Source organism: Haliotis asinina, chromosome 8 (assembly GCF_037392515.1).
Source record: "Haliotis asinina isolate JCU_RB_2024 chromosome 8, JCU_Hal_asi_v2, whole genome shotgun sequence".
Taxonomy (NCBI): domain Eukaryota; kingdom Metazoa; phylum Mollusca; class Gastropoda; order Lepetellida; family Haliotidae; genus Haliotis; species Haliotis asinina.
Window position 1 is genome coordinate 49659109 of NC_090287.1, and position 18040 is coordinate 49677148.

Below are 18040 nucleotides of genomic sequence, written 5' to 3' on the forward strand. Positions count from 1 at the left end.
TTTATAAGGGAGACAACTACAGATGACTTAAATGCCTGACACGCCTCAATGCGTATTGCTCAATAGCTTGTCTTCTGTCCCAATCTTTCTCAACGATATCCATTACTTACAGCAGTACCAAGCCACGTTTGGCACAGTCACCCAATTCGTCGAATATCTAGCGACCGATTGTAACTGTGAAGTGAATACCAGGATATATCCAGACTCGTTTCGCACGTGCCCAGGTGAGATTTAGCCTGCCGATATGTTAGTGTGTAATACATGCTAGTAATATGATTGGTAGGATCTACAAAAGTACATACTGTATGTAGATGGTTGTTATGTTAATGACATATCGGCGAAAGAGTCGCGGATAAGCACGTAACGCTCCACAACTATACATCTGCAGGTGTTAATGGCCAGTTTCTCGGTACTATATATTCTTTCGTATGTGTTTAGACAGAATGTGAATAAAGCTTAAATCAGCATGGCTATTTCATTGTGTATGGATATGATACGACATATATCCTTCGCTATTGCGGAGATTGCGATGGCATTACAGTACGAGGCTGGCTGATTTATGTTGGTTACGAACTTCATGAACTAAGTCCAAACAGGAACGATAACTTTTCCATTTGCACCAAACGGATATGATGTATATTGTTTAACAACTAGCTCAGCAATACTCAGATTACATGTAACGAGACTGACCACCCGGAAGTCGTTATTTATAGCAGGCATGGCTTGCTGAAGACCAATACCAACCCAATCTTTGTAAACCTTCTTGAGGGACATTTAGTTGGTGAAAATATGAGACAAGTACATGGATCACAACCTCTTCTTTATTGTATACATATAAGCAATAAAGAAATTGCCATCTTATTTACTCTTCAAAGTCCCGTTGTACAAAATACACCTTAGTGCTAAGGCTGTCTTAGAAGCGGAATTAAAGAAAGCAAGTCACCATCACATTAGTGCTAAGATTGCTTTGTCTAACAGCACTCTTCTGGACAACGTAAGTTAGGGATACTGGTATTTTTACGATTGATATTTCATCAGTGTGCCAATGAATAAATAGATCCCTATGCATAATTTCAATAAATGCATACATGTATATTCCTAACTCTCTCTCTCTCTCTCTCTCTCTCTCTCTCTGTGTGTGTGTGTGTGTGTGTGTGTGTCTATATATATATAATTATGATACTGGAACAAATATTATAGGATTGATTCTGAAAATCTTTAAAATCATAATATTCTTTTCTGTATGTAATTGTTGGTGTCCTAATGACCGGTAATGGGAATGGTAACATAACAATAGACGTTTTAATATTTCAGTACGCCTGCATTGTGTCGTAATCGGGAGCATGCATTGTCCTTACTTAAGTCTTGATTAATTTGAACTCATCGAAGGTGGGTTCTGTTTCTTAATATCGTAAGTGTGAACGCAGAGAAGACGTTGCCAACTCAGGTGATAATGGTGCTCACGATTACGAAGTAAGTATTAAAGCCGTCTCACTAGCATCCTCGATATCTCCAGGGTATACGTTCCGATAACTCTCCACTATAACGTTCTGATAACTCTCCACTATAACGTTCTGATAACTCTCCACTATAACGTTCTGATAAGTCTCCACTATAGTGGAGACTTATCGGAACGTATACCCTGGAGATATCGAGGATGTCTCACTTGACTCCAGTCAACATTTGTTGTCGGCTCCCTGAACATACCATCCATTTGTTCTTTGGAAAGGGAGAAAGTGCGGACTACGTAAAGTGTATTCGTGACTTTCTTTTGAGTGTCACGGCAGAATGAAGGAGAGCTTATTTTTGCAGCGAATGATCATACACATCAAAGGGACTGACCGTTCACAAATTTCGGCTGTGAGGTGGTGGAGGTGGTGATTTTTATGGACAAAGTAAGGTAAACCCTAGCTGCGTGTCATGTACAAAATCAATGACCCCCTCCCCCTTATCCTATTTTTAGCATCACCTTTTAATTTTTTTTAACGTTTTTATGTACAAAATTGCTACCCCCACTACCTCACCATACGAAAATGGGTGAACCCACCAATCCACAAGTCATCAGCAACGCTCCCAGCCCATCATCGATTTGTTAGACTTATGTTTAAAAAGGCTGTATCTTAGTATATTCTCTAATATATCAAAACAGATTTGTGGTAAAAAATCAGCAACTTTGTACGTATATGTACACACGACAAACGGACACTAATCGCGTCAGCAAGCTAGTTTACGTTTTGACTGTTGCATCCCTGTGTTCATCTCAGCCGTGTTTTCTTTCCGGATAGGACCGAGTTCTGCCGATCGTGTTTCATCGCGCATTAAGACTGGTACCATGTCTTTCGCTTCCTTGGCTGAAGTGCGCTGTGGAGCGCAAGTGCTTTTCGACAGGAATCCAGTTTAAGAAGTACTGAGACTGACAACTTGCAACACTTCGGGTGAAACTTGCGAGACGAACAAGACTTCAGTATAGGTAATATCAGAATCGCATGCGGTATAGGAGTGAACACAAAAAAATAGTCTCAACACAGGCGAGTTCAAAGCTGACATTAGGTACGATGTTGTGTTGCGTGTATTAACATTCTGTAGATTAGCATACGTTTCTACAGCGTGACTGTGACGCGAACAGACACGAAGCTTGTGTCCAAAGTTGTCAAAGTCTCACACATCGCGAGGCCATTGAGACTGGAAAACCACTGTCACTAGAACTCTGATCTTGGTAGGGAGCGAGGGCCGAGGGTGTGTTTCAACAGAGACCATATTGATTCTAATGGTCTCCGGTGTCAAGCTGTTGTTTTTGGTGGAAACTCCTCGCAGCGACTCTACGTTGGAAGGGGTGTTTCACCAAAGCTCTTCACAGCGACAATGTAACTAGGATGTACATTATGACGGGTCGCGGTGATTAAACACTGTATATGTCACAGTCAATGTCTACAATCAGGCAATGTGTACTATGACTGAATTAATCAGTCAGTGTGTACGTTTCCTAACGAGCTCAGGCATTGTGTACATTGCCTGATTAATTAGCCCAGTTATTGTCCACATTGACCAATTGTTTAACAGGGATCATCCAGATGACGATGTTTATTCGTTAGAGCACTGTCGCCTCTAATGAAGGTTTATAGTTGAGATTGGTTGAGGAGATGAGATAACCACAGGTCTCATTCTGTGATCACATAGAAGCCACGTAGGCTTCTTTTAATGCAGTAATGTTTATCTTTCAGAGTGTTGTGGCTTCATATAATGAGGTTATGTTTATAATTGAGATTAGTTGAGAAATCTTGTTGAAAATAATAATACATCTGTAGTTCTTTCATCACATGGAAGTCTTTTAATGAAGTCCTGGTAACTAATCCAATTATTCTTGGAGTACAGGCTTCACATGCTGGACATTCTATAAAAAGGAAAATTCTCAGTATCCTTCACAGTCACTATGGTCACTCAATCATCATGGAGTCGACATTTCATTTTGTGAGCAGCTGTTGAGCAGGAGACAGTCTGATGCAAAGTCAATTTTGTTGACTAAGGAAGAGTACTTCAGTTTGATTGAGGAAGTAAAGGTTGCATCAGTGGCTGAGAAGAAGACGTACCTACAAATGTTGCTGCTAACCCTGAAGACAATGTTACTGTCCCCATTCCCGTGGTTGATCGAGGAAAAGGTGACCCACACAACATTATGGGAGTGGTTCTAGACTGACATGAAGATGACATGTACAAGATCTTTGTGCAGGCAGGTGATATTCATGGAGTGAGTTTGACCTTTGCTCCCAGAAACTGTCCATGACGTTTCCACACAGAAAGAAATCGGATTAAGACAAGCAGTCCAAACAGAATCCAAATGTGGTGGACAAGGTTATACAAGGTGTAACTGCTCCAAAAGTGGGAAACAGTGTGCCACAAAGAAGTGTAAATGTTACAAGTCGGGTGTGTTGTGTAGCATTAGGTGCCACAGCAGCCACAACTGCCAGAACAAAAATTGTTGATGATTGTTATCTACCATGATTGTTTTCCATCAGAAGTAATTTCATGCGTTTGTGTATGTTGTGAAATAAAGTCATTTTATCATTGATATTAATCGTTTTCGTTTTCGTCAACGAGAACACTTTAACTGAACCAGTCAATCTTCATAAGAAACCAGAGTGCTCTAATGAATAAACATTATTACGTTAAAAGAAGCCTATGCGATCACAGAATGAAACCTGTATTAATCTTGCCAACTGTATGACCCCTGTTAAACAGTCAGTCAATGTGTACAAAACTGGGCTAATTAATCAGGCAATGTACACAATGCCTGAACATTTTAGGCAATGTACACAATGACTGAGCTTGTTAGGCAATGTACACATTGACTTATTGTGCCTGATTGTAGACATTGACTGTAACATGAACACTAACCTGCCATGTCCTGCCCTATCTGCAGGGATTATAAATTTATATTAAAACTTTTGTCACGGACTGTCTCATACAGGTTAGCAAGGAAACAGACATGGAATGGTCTGGTATTAATTAATATTATTATTAATGCTGTTGTATGGTATTTGCATTCTGTGAGGAAAAATAGCACATAAACTTAATTTATCAACCTATGGCAATTTGGAAATGATAAAACAGCTGAATTTATTTTGTTAACAGTTTCACAAGTGATTCTTCATGTATGTCTGCAGGTTTCAAGAGTGGGTTCCCTTAATCCCATGGTTGCCACAGGGACATTATATGTCCATCCTCTTCAACCCTCACTTTCAAGTCCAATAAAATTCTAAATATATCACACACACACAAATATACTTCGCAGTTTTGAATTTTTAGGTAAAATCCTTGTTTCTTGATACCATCAGCTGTTGTGTCAGACGAATTTAAAGTGCATAAATTAATCTCTCATAAATGGCTTTATTATAAATGTCACCATTTTTCACACAGTACAAAATTGCAATTCACAGCGTTATTTGTTTTGAAATGTGAAAATACTGCAGTTTGACCTAAATATGTTAATAAACGGTGATTTAATTCAACCTTAAAAGTAAAAATGATAATATTAATGAAAATGATTTATATATCTTACGAAATGTACAAGCATACATATTTAAAGGAATTGTCATGTACATTGAATTTATTTGTGTCCTTTTATAGACAAAACAATTATGAATATTGATGGGTCAGCTGCCTGTTTTTCAGAAACGTTTTATGGTTCATTATCATTGTTTTCATTAATAACATCAATTCAAATTTGATTGAAATATATTGTGAAAAGACATCAGACTCAAACAAAATTTGCATGAAAATTGTTTAAAAATGTATAAGTCAGGTTATGTTGTAATTTGGACAAACCTTACATCCATGTTATAATAGTTCCATACAAAGTGCGATCTTTTTGCACCTTTCTTTGTATACTTATGAAAAGAAAGAGCTATATAATCATAAGAAAAAGAATATTTATATCCTTAATAAATTTTCAGGCGCTGTGAAATATTATTTTTCATGTACATTAAATTGATGCCAAACAGGTGAGCGTGTTGCCCACAATACGATACGCAGTAAAAATGTCTAATTGTTGACACATGACACTATTTAAATTGTTAAACCATTCATTTTATGTTTTCTTAGAAGAGTGTTGAATTCTGCCATAACAGCCGAGACCCCTTATACAATTAGGAACTGGAAATTATATATATACTATATATACTAATCAGGAAACCAATGTCGTCTTTTTCCAATGTTACAAAATGCACAAAACATGCCATGACATCAACTAAAATGTATTATTTTTGGTAATTTCATTACAGTTGAAGAAGTGGCTGCTACTCCATTAATAATGCTGCAAAATTAAAATTAATCTACAAAAACAGGATAATATGGAAATCTAAGAACTAACTTACGTATCAGATAGGGCCATGCAAATCGCAATTACCTGCTTTTTGATGTAGTACATTGACATCTTTTCTATAAATTGTGAAACTACCAAAAGGTGTCCACTCACATTTGGGAACTTTGTTTTGAAAATATTTGGTTCGCAGTGAACAAAACATAAGAAAAATATAGTGTCTGCATCCAGAACAAATTCTCTTCATATGATCTGAATTACATTAGCATAGCAGAGTTATGCCCCCTTATCTTTATACTTGCATGACCTTTCTGTTCATAGAAGAAAATCCATTTTTGACAATTATTGCGGGTCATTCTTAATGTTGAGTTTATTATGTTGTGCATTAGCACATAAATCCATTTTATATACACTTATGTCGTTCAGACATCAGGCTATATTTACCTGGCTCACACTTTCTGTAAAGGTGACAAATTAAAAAAATTGTAACACAGTGCTTTGATTGGTGCATGGTGAAAAGCGGAGAAATTGTCTGTTTTCAGCGTTTTACAAAATCTTGATAAACTTTTAGCAGTGTCTGTTTCTCAAACTGCTGAGGTAGGTGCAATTATATTAACACCAACAGATAGGAAATCTGAAACAGTTAGAATATGAATCACACACTTAGCAGAGATAGTTATAGCATGCTTGAAAAAGGTGTAAGTATCTGTACTGAGACATGGCTGTTATACAATGAAGAACTTGATCATCCATAAACACTTATCCTCAGAATCTTCAAGTGTACACTTAAGTAAGTATTAACACAGCCGTCTCACTTGCATCCTCGATATCTCCAGGGTATACGTTCCGATAACTCTCCACTATAACGTTCTGATAACTCTCCACTATAACGTTCTGATAAGTCTCCACTATAGTGGAGACTTATCGGAACGTATACCCTGGAGATATCGAGGATGTCTCACTTGACTCCAGTCAACATTTGTTGTCGGCTCCCTGAACATACCATCCATTTGTTCTTTGGAAAGGGAAAAAGTGCGGACTACGTAAAGTGTATTCGTGACTTTCTTTTGAGTGTCACGGCAGAATGAAGGAGAGCTTATTTTTGCAGCGAATGATCATACACATCAAAGGGACCGACCGTTCACAAATTTCGGCTGTGAGGTGGTGGAGGTGGTGATTTTTATGGACAAAGTAAGGTAAACCCTAGCTGCGTGTCATGTACAAAATCAATGACCCCCTCCCCCTTATCCTATTTTTAGCATCACCTTTTAATTTTTTTAACGTTTTTATGTACAAAATTGCTACCCCCACTACCTCACCATACGAAAATGGGTGAACCCACCAATCCACAAGTCATCAGCAACGCTCCCAGCCCATCATCGATTTGTTAGACTTATGTTTAAAAAGGCTGTATCTTAGTATATTCTCTAATATATCAAAACAGATTTGTGGTAAAAAATCAGCAACTTTGTACGTATATGTACACACGACAAACGGACACTAATCGCGTCAGCAAGCTAGTTTACGTTTTGACTGTTGCATCCCTGTGTTCATCTCAGCCGTGTTTTCTTTCCGGATAGGACCGAGTTCTGCCGATCGTGTTTCATCGCGCATTAAGACTGGTACCATGTCTTTCGCTTCCTTGGCTGAAGTGCGCTGTGGAGCGCAAGTGCTTTTCGACAGGAATCCAGTTTAAGAAGTACTGAGACTGACAACTTGCAACACTTCGGGTGAAACTTGCGAGACGAACAAGACTTCAGTATAGGTAATATCAGAATCGCATGCGGTATAGGAGTGAACACAAAAAAATAGTCTCAACACAGGCGAGTTCAAAGCTGACATTAGGTACGATGTTGTGTTGCGTGTATTAAACATTCTGTAGATTAGCATACGTTTCTACAGCGTGACTGTGACGCGAACAGACACGAAGCTTGTGTCCAAAGTTGTCAAAGTCTCACACATCGCGAGGCCATTGAGACTGGAAAACCACTGTCACTAGAACTCTGATCTTGGTAGGGAGCGAGGGCCGAGGGTGTGTTTCAACAGAGACCATATTGATTCTAATGGTCTCCGGTGTCAAGCTGTTGTTTTTGGTGGAAACTCCTCGCAGCGACTCTACGTTGGAAGGGGTGTTTCACCAAAGCTCTTCACAATGTAACGACATGTAATGACAATGTAACTAGGATGTACATTATGACGGGTCGCGGTGATTAAACACTGTATATGTCACAGTCAATGTCTACAATCAGGCAATGTGTACTATGACTGAATTAATCAGTCAGTGTGTACGTTACCTAACGAGCTCAGGCATTGTGTACATTGCCTGATTAATTAGCCCAGTTATTGTCCACATTGACCAATTGTTTAACAGGGATCATCCAGATGACGATGTTTATTCGTTAGAGCACTGTCGCCTCTAATGAAGGTTTATAGTTGAGATTGGTTGAGGAGATGAGATAACCACAGGTCTCATTCTGTGATCACATAGAAGCCACGTAGGCTTCTTTTAATGCAGTAATGTTTATCTTTCAGAGTGTTGTGGCTTCATATAATGAGGTTATGTTTATAATTGAGATTAGTTGAGAAATCTTGTTGAAAATAATAACACATCTGTAGTTCTTTCATCACATGGAAGTCTTTTAATGAAGTCCTGGTAACTAATCCAATTATTCTTGGAGTACAGGCTTCACATGCTGGACATTCTATAAAAAGGAAAATTCTCAGTATCCTTCACAGTCACTATGGTCACTCTATCATCATGGAGTCGACATTTCATTTTGTGAGCAGCTGTTGAGCAGGAGACAGTCTGATGCAAAGTCAATTTTGTTGACTAAGGAAGAGTACTTCAGTTTGATTGAGGAAGTAAAGGTTGCATCAGTGGCTGAGAAGAAGACGTACCTACAAATGTTGCTGCTAACCCTGAAGACAATGTTACTGTCCCCATTCCCGTGGTTGATCGAGGAAAAGGTGACCCACACAACATTATGGGAGTGGTTCTAGACTGACATGAAGATGACATGTACAAGATCTTTGTGCAGGCAGGTGATATTCATGGAGTGAGTTTGACCTTTGCTCCCAGAAACTGTCCATGACGTTTCCACACAGAAAGAAATCGGATTAAGACAAGCAGTCCAAACAGAATCCAAATGTGGTGGACAAGGTTATACAAGGTGTAACTGCTCCAAAAGTGGGAAACAGTGTGCCACAAAGAAGTGTAAATGTTACAAGTCGGGTGTGTTGTGTAGCATTAGGTGCCACAGCAGCCACAACTGCCAGAACAAAAATTGTTGATGATTGTTATGTACCATGATTGTTTTCCATCAGAAGTAATTTCATGCGTTTGTGTATGTTGTGAAATAAAGTCATTTTATCATTGATATTAATCGTTTTCGTTTTCGTCAACGAGAACACTTTAACTGAACCAGTCAATCTTCATAAGAAACCAGAGTGCTCTAATGAATAAACATTATTACGTTAAAAGAAGCCTATGCGATCACAGAATGAAACCTGTATTAATCTTGCCAACTGTATGACCCCTGTTAAACAGTCAGTCAATGTGTACAAAACTGGGCTAATTAATCAGGCAATGTACACAATGCCTGAACATTTTAGGCAATGTACACAATGACTGAGCTTGTTAGGCAATGTACACATTGACTGATTGTGCCTGATTGTAGACATTGACTGTAACATGAACACTAACCTGCCATGTCCTGCCCTATCTGCAGGGATTATAAATTTATATTAAAACTTTTGTCACGGACTGTCTCATACAGGTTAGCAAGGAAACAGACATGGAATGGTCTGGTATTAATTAATATTATTATTAATGCTGTTGTATGGTATTTGCATTCTGTGAGGAAAAATAGCACATAAACTTAATTTATCAACCTATGGTAATTTGAAAATGATAAAACAGCTGAATTTATTTTGTTAACAGTTTCACAAGTGATTCTTCATGTATGTCTGCAGGTTTCAAGAGTGGGTTCCCTTAATCCCATGGTTGCCACAGGGACATTATATGTCCATCCTCTTCAACCCTCACTTTCAAGTCCAATAAAATTCTAAATATATCACACACACACAAATATACTTCGCAGTTTTGAATTTTTAGGTAAAATCCTTGTTTCTTGATACCATCAGCTGTTGTGTCAGACGAATTTAAAGTGCATAAATTAATCTCTCATAAATGGCTTTATTATAAATGTCACCATTTTTCACACAGTACAAAATTGCAATTCACAGCGTTATTTGTTTTGAAATGTGAAAATACTGCAGTTTGACCTAAATATGTTAATAAACGGTGATTTAATTCAACCTTAAAAGTAAAAATGATAATATTAATGAAAATGATTTATATATCTTACGAAATGTACAAGCATACATATTTAAAGGAATTGTCATGTACATTGAATTTATTTGTGTCCTTTTATAGACAAAACAATTATGAATATTGATGGGTCAGCTGCCTGTTTTTCAGAAACGTTTTATGGTTCATTATCATTGTTTTCATTAATAACATCAATTCAAATTTGATTGAAATATATTGTGAAAAGACATCAGACTCAAACAAAATTTGCATGAAAATTGTTTAAAAATGTATAAGTCAGGTTATGTTGTAATTTGGACAAACCTTACATCCATGTTATAATAGTTCCATACAAAGTGCGATCTTTTTGCACCTTTCTTTGTATACTTATGAAAAGAAAGAGCTATATAATCATAAGAAAAAGAATATTTATATCCTTAATAAATTTTCAGGCGCTGTGAAATATTATTTTTCATGTACATTAAATTGATGCCAAACAGGTGAGCGTGTTGCCCACAATACGATACGCAGTAAAAATGTCTAATTGTTGACACATGACACTATTTAAATTGTTAAACCATTCATTTTATGTTTTCTTAGAAGAGTGTTGAATTCTGCCATAACAGCCGAGACCCCTTATACAATTAGGAACTGGAAATTATATATATACTATATATACTAATCAGGAAACCAATGTCGTCTTTTTCCAATGTTACAAAATGCACAAAACATGCCATGACATCAACTAAAATGTATTATTTTTGGTAATTTCATTACAGTTGAAGAAGTGGCTGCTACTCCATTAATAATGCTGCAAAATTAAAATTAATCTACAAAAACAGGATAATATGGAAATCTAAGAACTAACTTACGTATCAGATAGGGCCATGCAAATCGCAATTACCTGCTTTTTGATGTAGTACATTGACATCTTTTCTATAAATTGTGAAACTACCATAAGGTGTCCACTCACATTTGGGAACTTTGTTTTGAAAATATTTGGTTCGCAGTGAACAAAACATAAGAAAAATATAGTGTCTGCATCCAGAACAAATTCTCTTCATATGATCTGAATTACATTAGCATAGCAGAGTTATGCCCCCTTATCTTTATACTTGCATGACCTTTCTGTTCATAGAAGAAAATCCATTTTTGACAATTATTGCGGGTCATTCTTAATGTTGAGTTTATTATGTTGTGCATTAGCACATAAATCCATTTTATATACACTTATGTCGTTCAGACATCAGGCTATATTTACCTGGCTCACACTTTCTGTAAAGGTGACAAATTAAAAAAATTGTAACACAGTGCTTTGATTGGTACATGGTGAAAAGCGGAGAAATTGTCTGTTTTCAGCGTTTTACAAAATCTTGATAAACTTTTAGCAGTGTCTGTTTCTCAAACTGCTGAGGTAGGTGCAATTATATTAACACCAACAGATAGGAAATCTGAAACAGTTAGAATATGAATCACACACTTAGCAGAGATAGTTATAGCATGCTTGAAAAAGGTGTAAGTATCTGTACTGAGACATGGCTGTTATACAATGAAGAACTTGATCATCCATAAACACTTATCCTCAGAATCTTCAAGTGTACACTTAACTTGATACAGATTGAAATTCTGTAGGGTTAAAACTCAGTACAGTATATATACTCTATATAGATGTCAAGTATAATTTATCAAAATCTGTTATTATGCTTTCCTACAGTTAGAGTGAATCAGTGAAATTGTTGTGCAAACAGAATTTGGGTTTGGTCAGGATTTTGGAGTACCACCTTCTATCTCAAATACTGCTGAATGCGTCATTAAACAACAATAACCAACGATCTGACATTGTTAGATTTAGTGCTTTGTTACTTTCACTGGTGTAAGCCAATAATACAAAGTGCAACCTAGTTAACAGTCAGTTATGCATCAATGTACAAGAGCAGTGCATCTGGAATTTGTCTGGCCAACAAGGTTTCTATGTTAGGTTGCACCTTGTGCAAGAAGGTTAACATCTCTTAAATCAAGCCCTGGCTGATGTTGGACCAGCATGTTGGGCTATAGAGAAAGTGATGGATTTTGAGCACTCATTGGATTTGTGGTATGGGATATGAAGTTGGAATTAAAGAGTTTGAGTAAGTTAGAGCACCCATGAGTACCCGTGGAGTTCAGTGTTATTGTTTTCAACACTTACATATATATCTTAAAGGTCACATGCAACCAAAAAAGCAAATATAATTCAAACACTATTGTTGCTTATTTATGACATATGATATACATTGCTGGTTATGAAAAAAACAAATAAACAAAAATAAGTGTACAATCGCAAACCAATAGTGCATTATTTTGTACTTGGGTTTACTTCCCTCGAAACGAAGCACCAAAGAGACTGAAAACAGTCAGAGTGGGTGGGTGTGCACTCAAGTGTAATGTAGAATGTTTTTGCCTGGTTCATTTATCGATATGCTGAGGGCTTATTGCGTGTTTATAGAGATGATCCGTTTGATTGGCATTTTAGAAATATGGTGAGTAAAATGAAAGTAAGACATGTTTATGGATAACAGCTTCTTTTGTCAAGCAAGAGTGACAACATTGTAAGAATCCATATCAAAACATCGCATCATATACAATAGAAGAAGTTGTTATCCGTGAAGAGTGTATATAGAGATATTGAGTTTTTGTAAATTCATTCTGGTATCCCCCCACCATGATATTGCTGGAATATTGCTAAAGGCAGCGTAAAACTAAACTCATTCAACCTTCAGCCTTACGTTTCTGTTTTATCATGTCATAAATCAAAGTCAAAGTAGCAAAGGAGTCATTGTTTATATGCTATGGATATTGTTTTCAGTTTTCTTTTTTCAGAAAGTACCCAAATGTTGCTTGAAATGTACAGATATCTGTAGGACCAAAAAGGCTGATATCATGGTGTGATATTTGTTCCGTAAACTGTACATACCCCAAAATGATGATGTAGGCAAGTGACATCTTTGATGTGTGCGATGATGTAATGAGATCATGGCAGATTTAAATGTATGGCAGACTTTGTGTCTTGTTGGAATCCAGGAACATTCCATCCCTAACATCAAAAATACACACATGACACATACCATCCTCTAAATTCTATAAAGCAGGTTGACATTTGTACTTGAGTACATATTCCTGACATGAATTGACATACATTCAATTTTCTTTTAAAAAGATCCAGATTCTCTAGTTTTCTAATTCACTCCATCATTTAGGGTGTCATCCACTGACAAATGTCAGGACATTGTGGATTTGAACTTCTGCATCATGTTGAAACTTTTCCTGGTTTCAAACGCAATAGCTTGCATCATTTTGAGTGAACAGGCTGACAAAGTCTGAAAAACTGAACAGCTGTTAAATCTTGTTGAATTCTACACATTTACATTTACCAGCATGTTATGAAATAATAATTATGAATCCTTTTTCCAGACTCAACAATGGCTACAGCATCCAGTTTCCAAGATGACTTCCTCACTTGCAGCATCTGTTATGATGTGTACACGATACCTAAGTCCCTGTCATGTCTTCATACATTCTGCCTCAAATGTTTATCATCATACATCGTCGCTGAAGATGAACAGTTTGGAGTAAAACGTAAAAAGGGTTTTCCGTGCCCACTCTGCAGAGAACTGATCGAAGCTCCTTGTTCATCTAAGCCTCTTGAAGAATGGGCCTCTGATTTCAAGACAAACTTCTACATAGAAAATTTGATGAATGCTTTGAAGGTCAAGGAGTCAGAGAGCCAGCAGTTAATAAAAGGCAACTACATCTTGAGCAATGTTAGTTCCATGCAGTCTCCTGTTACTCCTGAATCCATGGATCTGCTGTCTCAAGCTACAAATTCAAATAGGTCTGGAAACCTCAACAGTATTCCCTCAGTAACTAGTGAAATGCGTAGACATTTTGAGACTGCTATGACAAAGAATTCATCAGTACCTACTTTAAACCTTCAAATCCCAGAGACTGTCAACATTTCTCATCTAGCTTGTATACAATATCAGAGGCGGTTTGACCATCTCAAAGATCTTTCAGGGGAAATGCAAAATGACAATACCAAAGTCCAGTTGTGTGCAATATGTGTTGTTGGTGGAGTCATTGCCGTTTTGGACTTTGGAAATCAAAGCCTTAAAACCTTTTCCAACTGGAATGTACAAGATGTCAAAATGCAATCTCTTCATCTTGCAGGTAAGCCCAAGTCTGTCACCAATGTGTTAGACAGTTTTGTTGCAGTGACGGTTCCATGTCTGAAATCTATTTACATTATCTCAATTCAGTCAGAGCTTGAAGTTGTCTCAGTGATACGCACTGAACGATGCTATAAGAGCATACATGATTCTGGATCAGGAAACTTTATAGCTGTCACGTGTCAGATTCGTCAACATGAAACTTTCAGTGGTGATATTCTAGGCCCAATAGACGTTATTGATCATGAGGGAAAAAGGCTGTCTTCTTTACGCCTCTGCAGTGAACTGATTCAGCATGACTTCACCAGCATAAGTGTATCTACCTCTGGTTTGATCTATGTTGTTGATTCTTCAGCCCATGCATTGGTCTGCTTTACTCAATATGGCCATGAACTGTTCCGGTACGCACCTGAAATCGAAGAGGAAAACTTTCTTTCTCAAAATGGATTATGTTGTCGTACTGGTGATATATATGTTACAAATTTTGAAGATAACAGTGTGCTTGTAATAAAGTGTGATGATGGACTTCCTGTCCTTCAGGAGAAGATTGTGTCCATGTCTGATGGTGTGAAGCAGCCCATGGATGTCCATGTAGAACCCGATGGGACTGTGTTTGTTGCATGCTGGGATGGTTTTGTTCGAGTGTATTCTGCCAGAGCACAAGCATCAATACTGAAGAAACCCATTCGAACTGCTCTCACTCCTACATCCATGGATATTCCATCTCAAGCTACAAACTCAAATAGGTCAAGAAACACCACCATATCCTCAGTAACTACTGGTGAGCATAGACGTTTTGAGACTGCTATAACAAAGAATTCTTCAGTGCCTACTTTAAACCTTCAAATCCCAGAGACTGTCAACATTTCTCATCTGGCTTGTATACAATATCAGATGCGGTTTGACCATCTCAAAGATTTTTCAGGGGAAATGCAAAATGACAATACCAAAGTCCAGTTGTGTGCAATATGTGTTGTTGGTGGAGTCATTGCCGTTTTGGACTTTGGAAATCAAAGCCTTAAAACCTTTTCCAACTGGAATGTACAAGATGTCAAAATGCAATCTCTTCATCTTGCAGGTAAGCCCAAGTCTGTCACCAGTGTGTTAGACAGTTTTGTTGCAGTGACGGTTCCATGTCTGAAATCTATTTACATTATCTCAATTCAGTCAGAGCTTGAAGTTGTCTCAGTGATACGCACTGAACGATGCTATAAGAGCATACATGATTCTGGATCAGGAAACTTTATAGCTGTCACGTGTCAGATTCGTCAACATGAAACTTTCAGTGGTGATATTCTAGGCCCAATAGACGTTATTGATCATGAAGGAAAAAGGCTGTCTTCTTTACGCCTCTGCAGTGAACTGATTCAGCATGACTTCACCAGCATAAGTGTATCTACCTCTGGTTTGATCTATGTTGTTGATTCTTCAGCCCATGCATTGGTCTGCTTTACTCAATATGGCCATGAACTGTTCCGGTACGCACCTGAAATCGAAGAGGAAAACTTTCTTTCTCAAAATGGATTATGTTGTCGTACTGGTGATATATATGTTACAAATTTTGAAGATAACAGTGTGTTTGTAATAAAGTGTGATGATGGACTTCCTGTCCTTCAGGAGAAGATTGTGTCCATGTCTGATGGTGTGAAGCAGCCCATGGATGTCCATGTAGAACCCGATGGGACTGTGTTTGTTGCATGCTGGGATGGTTTTGTTCGTGTGTATTCTGCCAGAGCACAACCTTCAGTACTGAAAACACATAAGGAAACAGCGGTCTGAAAATTTTGGAATTATGTAAAGAGAATTGCCATGCTGAGAAAGAACTTCTTGATACTGCCATGATTGATAGCCTAGTGATGATATGAATCCAGATGTCTGGTGCCTATCAGACAACTTGGCTATTTTATCCCCCAGGGATCTCATAATGTAATATTACGGGATCATGAACACATATGCATTGGATATGGTAAAGTCTGGTGATATATTTATCCGTATTGATTTTGCTTTTGTGCACATTTTTAGTGGTTAATAATCATAACATTGATGTATGATACAGTGCAGGAAAGACTTTGGCAATCTGTAATTCAAATGAAAAATGATTTTTACATGGACATTCTATAGAGAGAGGGTGGCATCTTTGACAGTGATCGATTGGGGTCAACAGGAAATGAGTAATAAGTCTAAGGTATAGACTTCAAACTTGGAACTTTAAAGTAACTGCATATTTTATAGGAAATGTGAATGTTATTTGTTTTTGTATTCATTTGACCAGTCATAAGACAAATATGATTTGTAATGCTCTGTGCAGGTCATTTGCATGTTCAGATGATCAAATGATTGATGATGTCAATTGCAGGGCATAAGCAATCATGGTAATGGCCCCTCTATCAACTCCCTGGTGGCACTGAATAGTATGGTATATGAAGTTAATTATTATATAGTTAATGCTCTTCTTCATTGTCTGTATCTGTCAAAATACATAAAATCCTCTGAATTTTTATGCATCTTGTATTGCCTTGTTTACATTATATATTTCAGTTATGATATTTATACCCCCCAAAATGGAGACAAAATTCTTAGCTTGAATTTAGGACAGTTATAATTATTTTATTTTTCTTTGGACTTCTTTAATGCCTGTCAGCAGAATAAAAATCTTAGAAATGTGTTGTTTTTATGATATCACTATATACTTTTTTGCAGTACTAATAAAACGTGCTCTTTGCTGTTTGATTGGATTATTGCAACATCAGGATGAGGAAAGACTTAAACCTCACAGAAACCATTTTCTCTCTACATGACGAGGGGGAAGTAATATCTTTTGCTTGAGGCTAGCAGATGCATTAATTTGGACACACAGACAAAGTTCAAGATCGACATTACTTCTCTATGCACAAAATGAGTTCTATGCAAGTACAATCTTCATGATGTCATTTGTAGACCACCTACATTCAAGCATATCCTTAATAATTCTCTTAAATGACAAATTAAGACCTATTGTTTTATTAACATCCTATGTTTTATTAGGAATTGTTGTGCCATAAATCATATAATATCTGTGATGTTACAATGTTTGTTCCACTCACTTTTCCTCTCTTATTTGACTATTTTTATGCTGACGCAAAATGTGCTTGACATTGCTTTTATTTGTTGCATCAAGCCTTTGTGAACTTGGTGTAAGTTAGATAGTGCTATTCTTTATTTAACAATGTCTACTATGCCTTTCAAAGCACAAAGTATTTTTAACATGCAAGTTTTCCTGTGATATTTCATGTTGTACAAAGGCATCATACATGACCTGATGATATTTTATGTTAAATCTTGAATAAAAAATCATTAGTCTTTCAAGAGTTTTTCTTTCAATTATATTTCATCAGTGTTGATTATATAATGCCAGGATTTGCTTCAAGAGTATATCTGTGATGAAAACTTTTTAAGATGAATGCCTAACTCTTTTTGGCATGTACTTTTTCATTTAAAGAGGTTGGATGCCGTGGTTGGATACCATATGCAAGGAGATGTGACAGTAGGAGTGTGTATTTATGTTACGCAGTTATTTCCCTTTATCTTGCATCTAATCATACTTCATGGTGTTTTGGTCACAGTATAAGTTATCACATCATGTGGAGGGAAATACAGGGTTTTATCAGGAATACAGCCATAACAGGGACTGATAACACCCTGTATTACATAATCTGATAAAGCATTTATCTAGCT

General features: G+C 37.1%; 1 protein-coding gene across 3 annotated transcripts; it reads left to right on the plus strand.

Annotated features, from left to right (window-relative positions):
- Positions 1–146: 146 nt before the first annotated feature.
- LOC137293879 (uncharacterized) lies at positions 147–17671 on the plus strand. Of its 3 annotated transcripts, none has more exons than XM_067824659.1 (2): positions 147–224; positions 13572–17671. In XM_067824659.1, exon 2 carries the CDS (start codon positions 13580–13582, stop codon positions 16103–16105), a length of 2526 nt encoding a protein of 841 aa, XP_067680760.1. In that variant the 5' UTR covers positions 147–224; positions 13572–13579; the 3' UTR covers positions 16106–17671. The 3 variants fall into 3 exon arrangements, with proteins under 3 accessions (XP_067680760.1, XP_067680761.1, XP_067680762.1); XM_067824660.1 differs by lacking the exon at positions 147–224 and adding an exon at positions 7496–7580; XM_067824661.1 differs by lacking the exon at positions 147–224 and adding an exon at positions 7651–7660.
- Positions 17672–18040: the final 369 nt, after the last annotated feature.

What these genes read in the sequence shown, in the direction of transcription:
- LOC137293879 (XM_067824659.1), top strand. Translation starts at nt 13,580, where the DNA reads ATGGCTACAGCATCCAGTTTCCAAGATGACTTCCTCACTTGCAGCATC.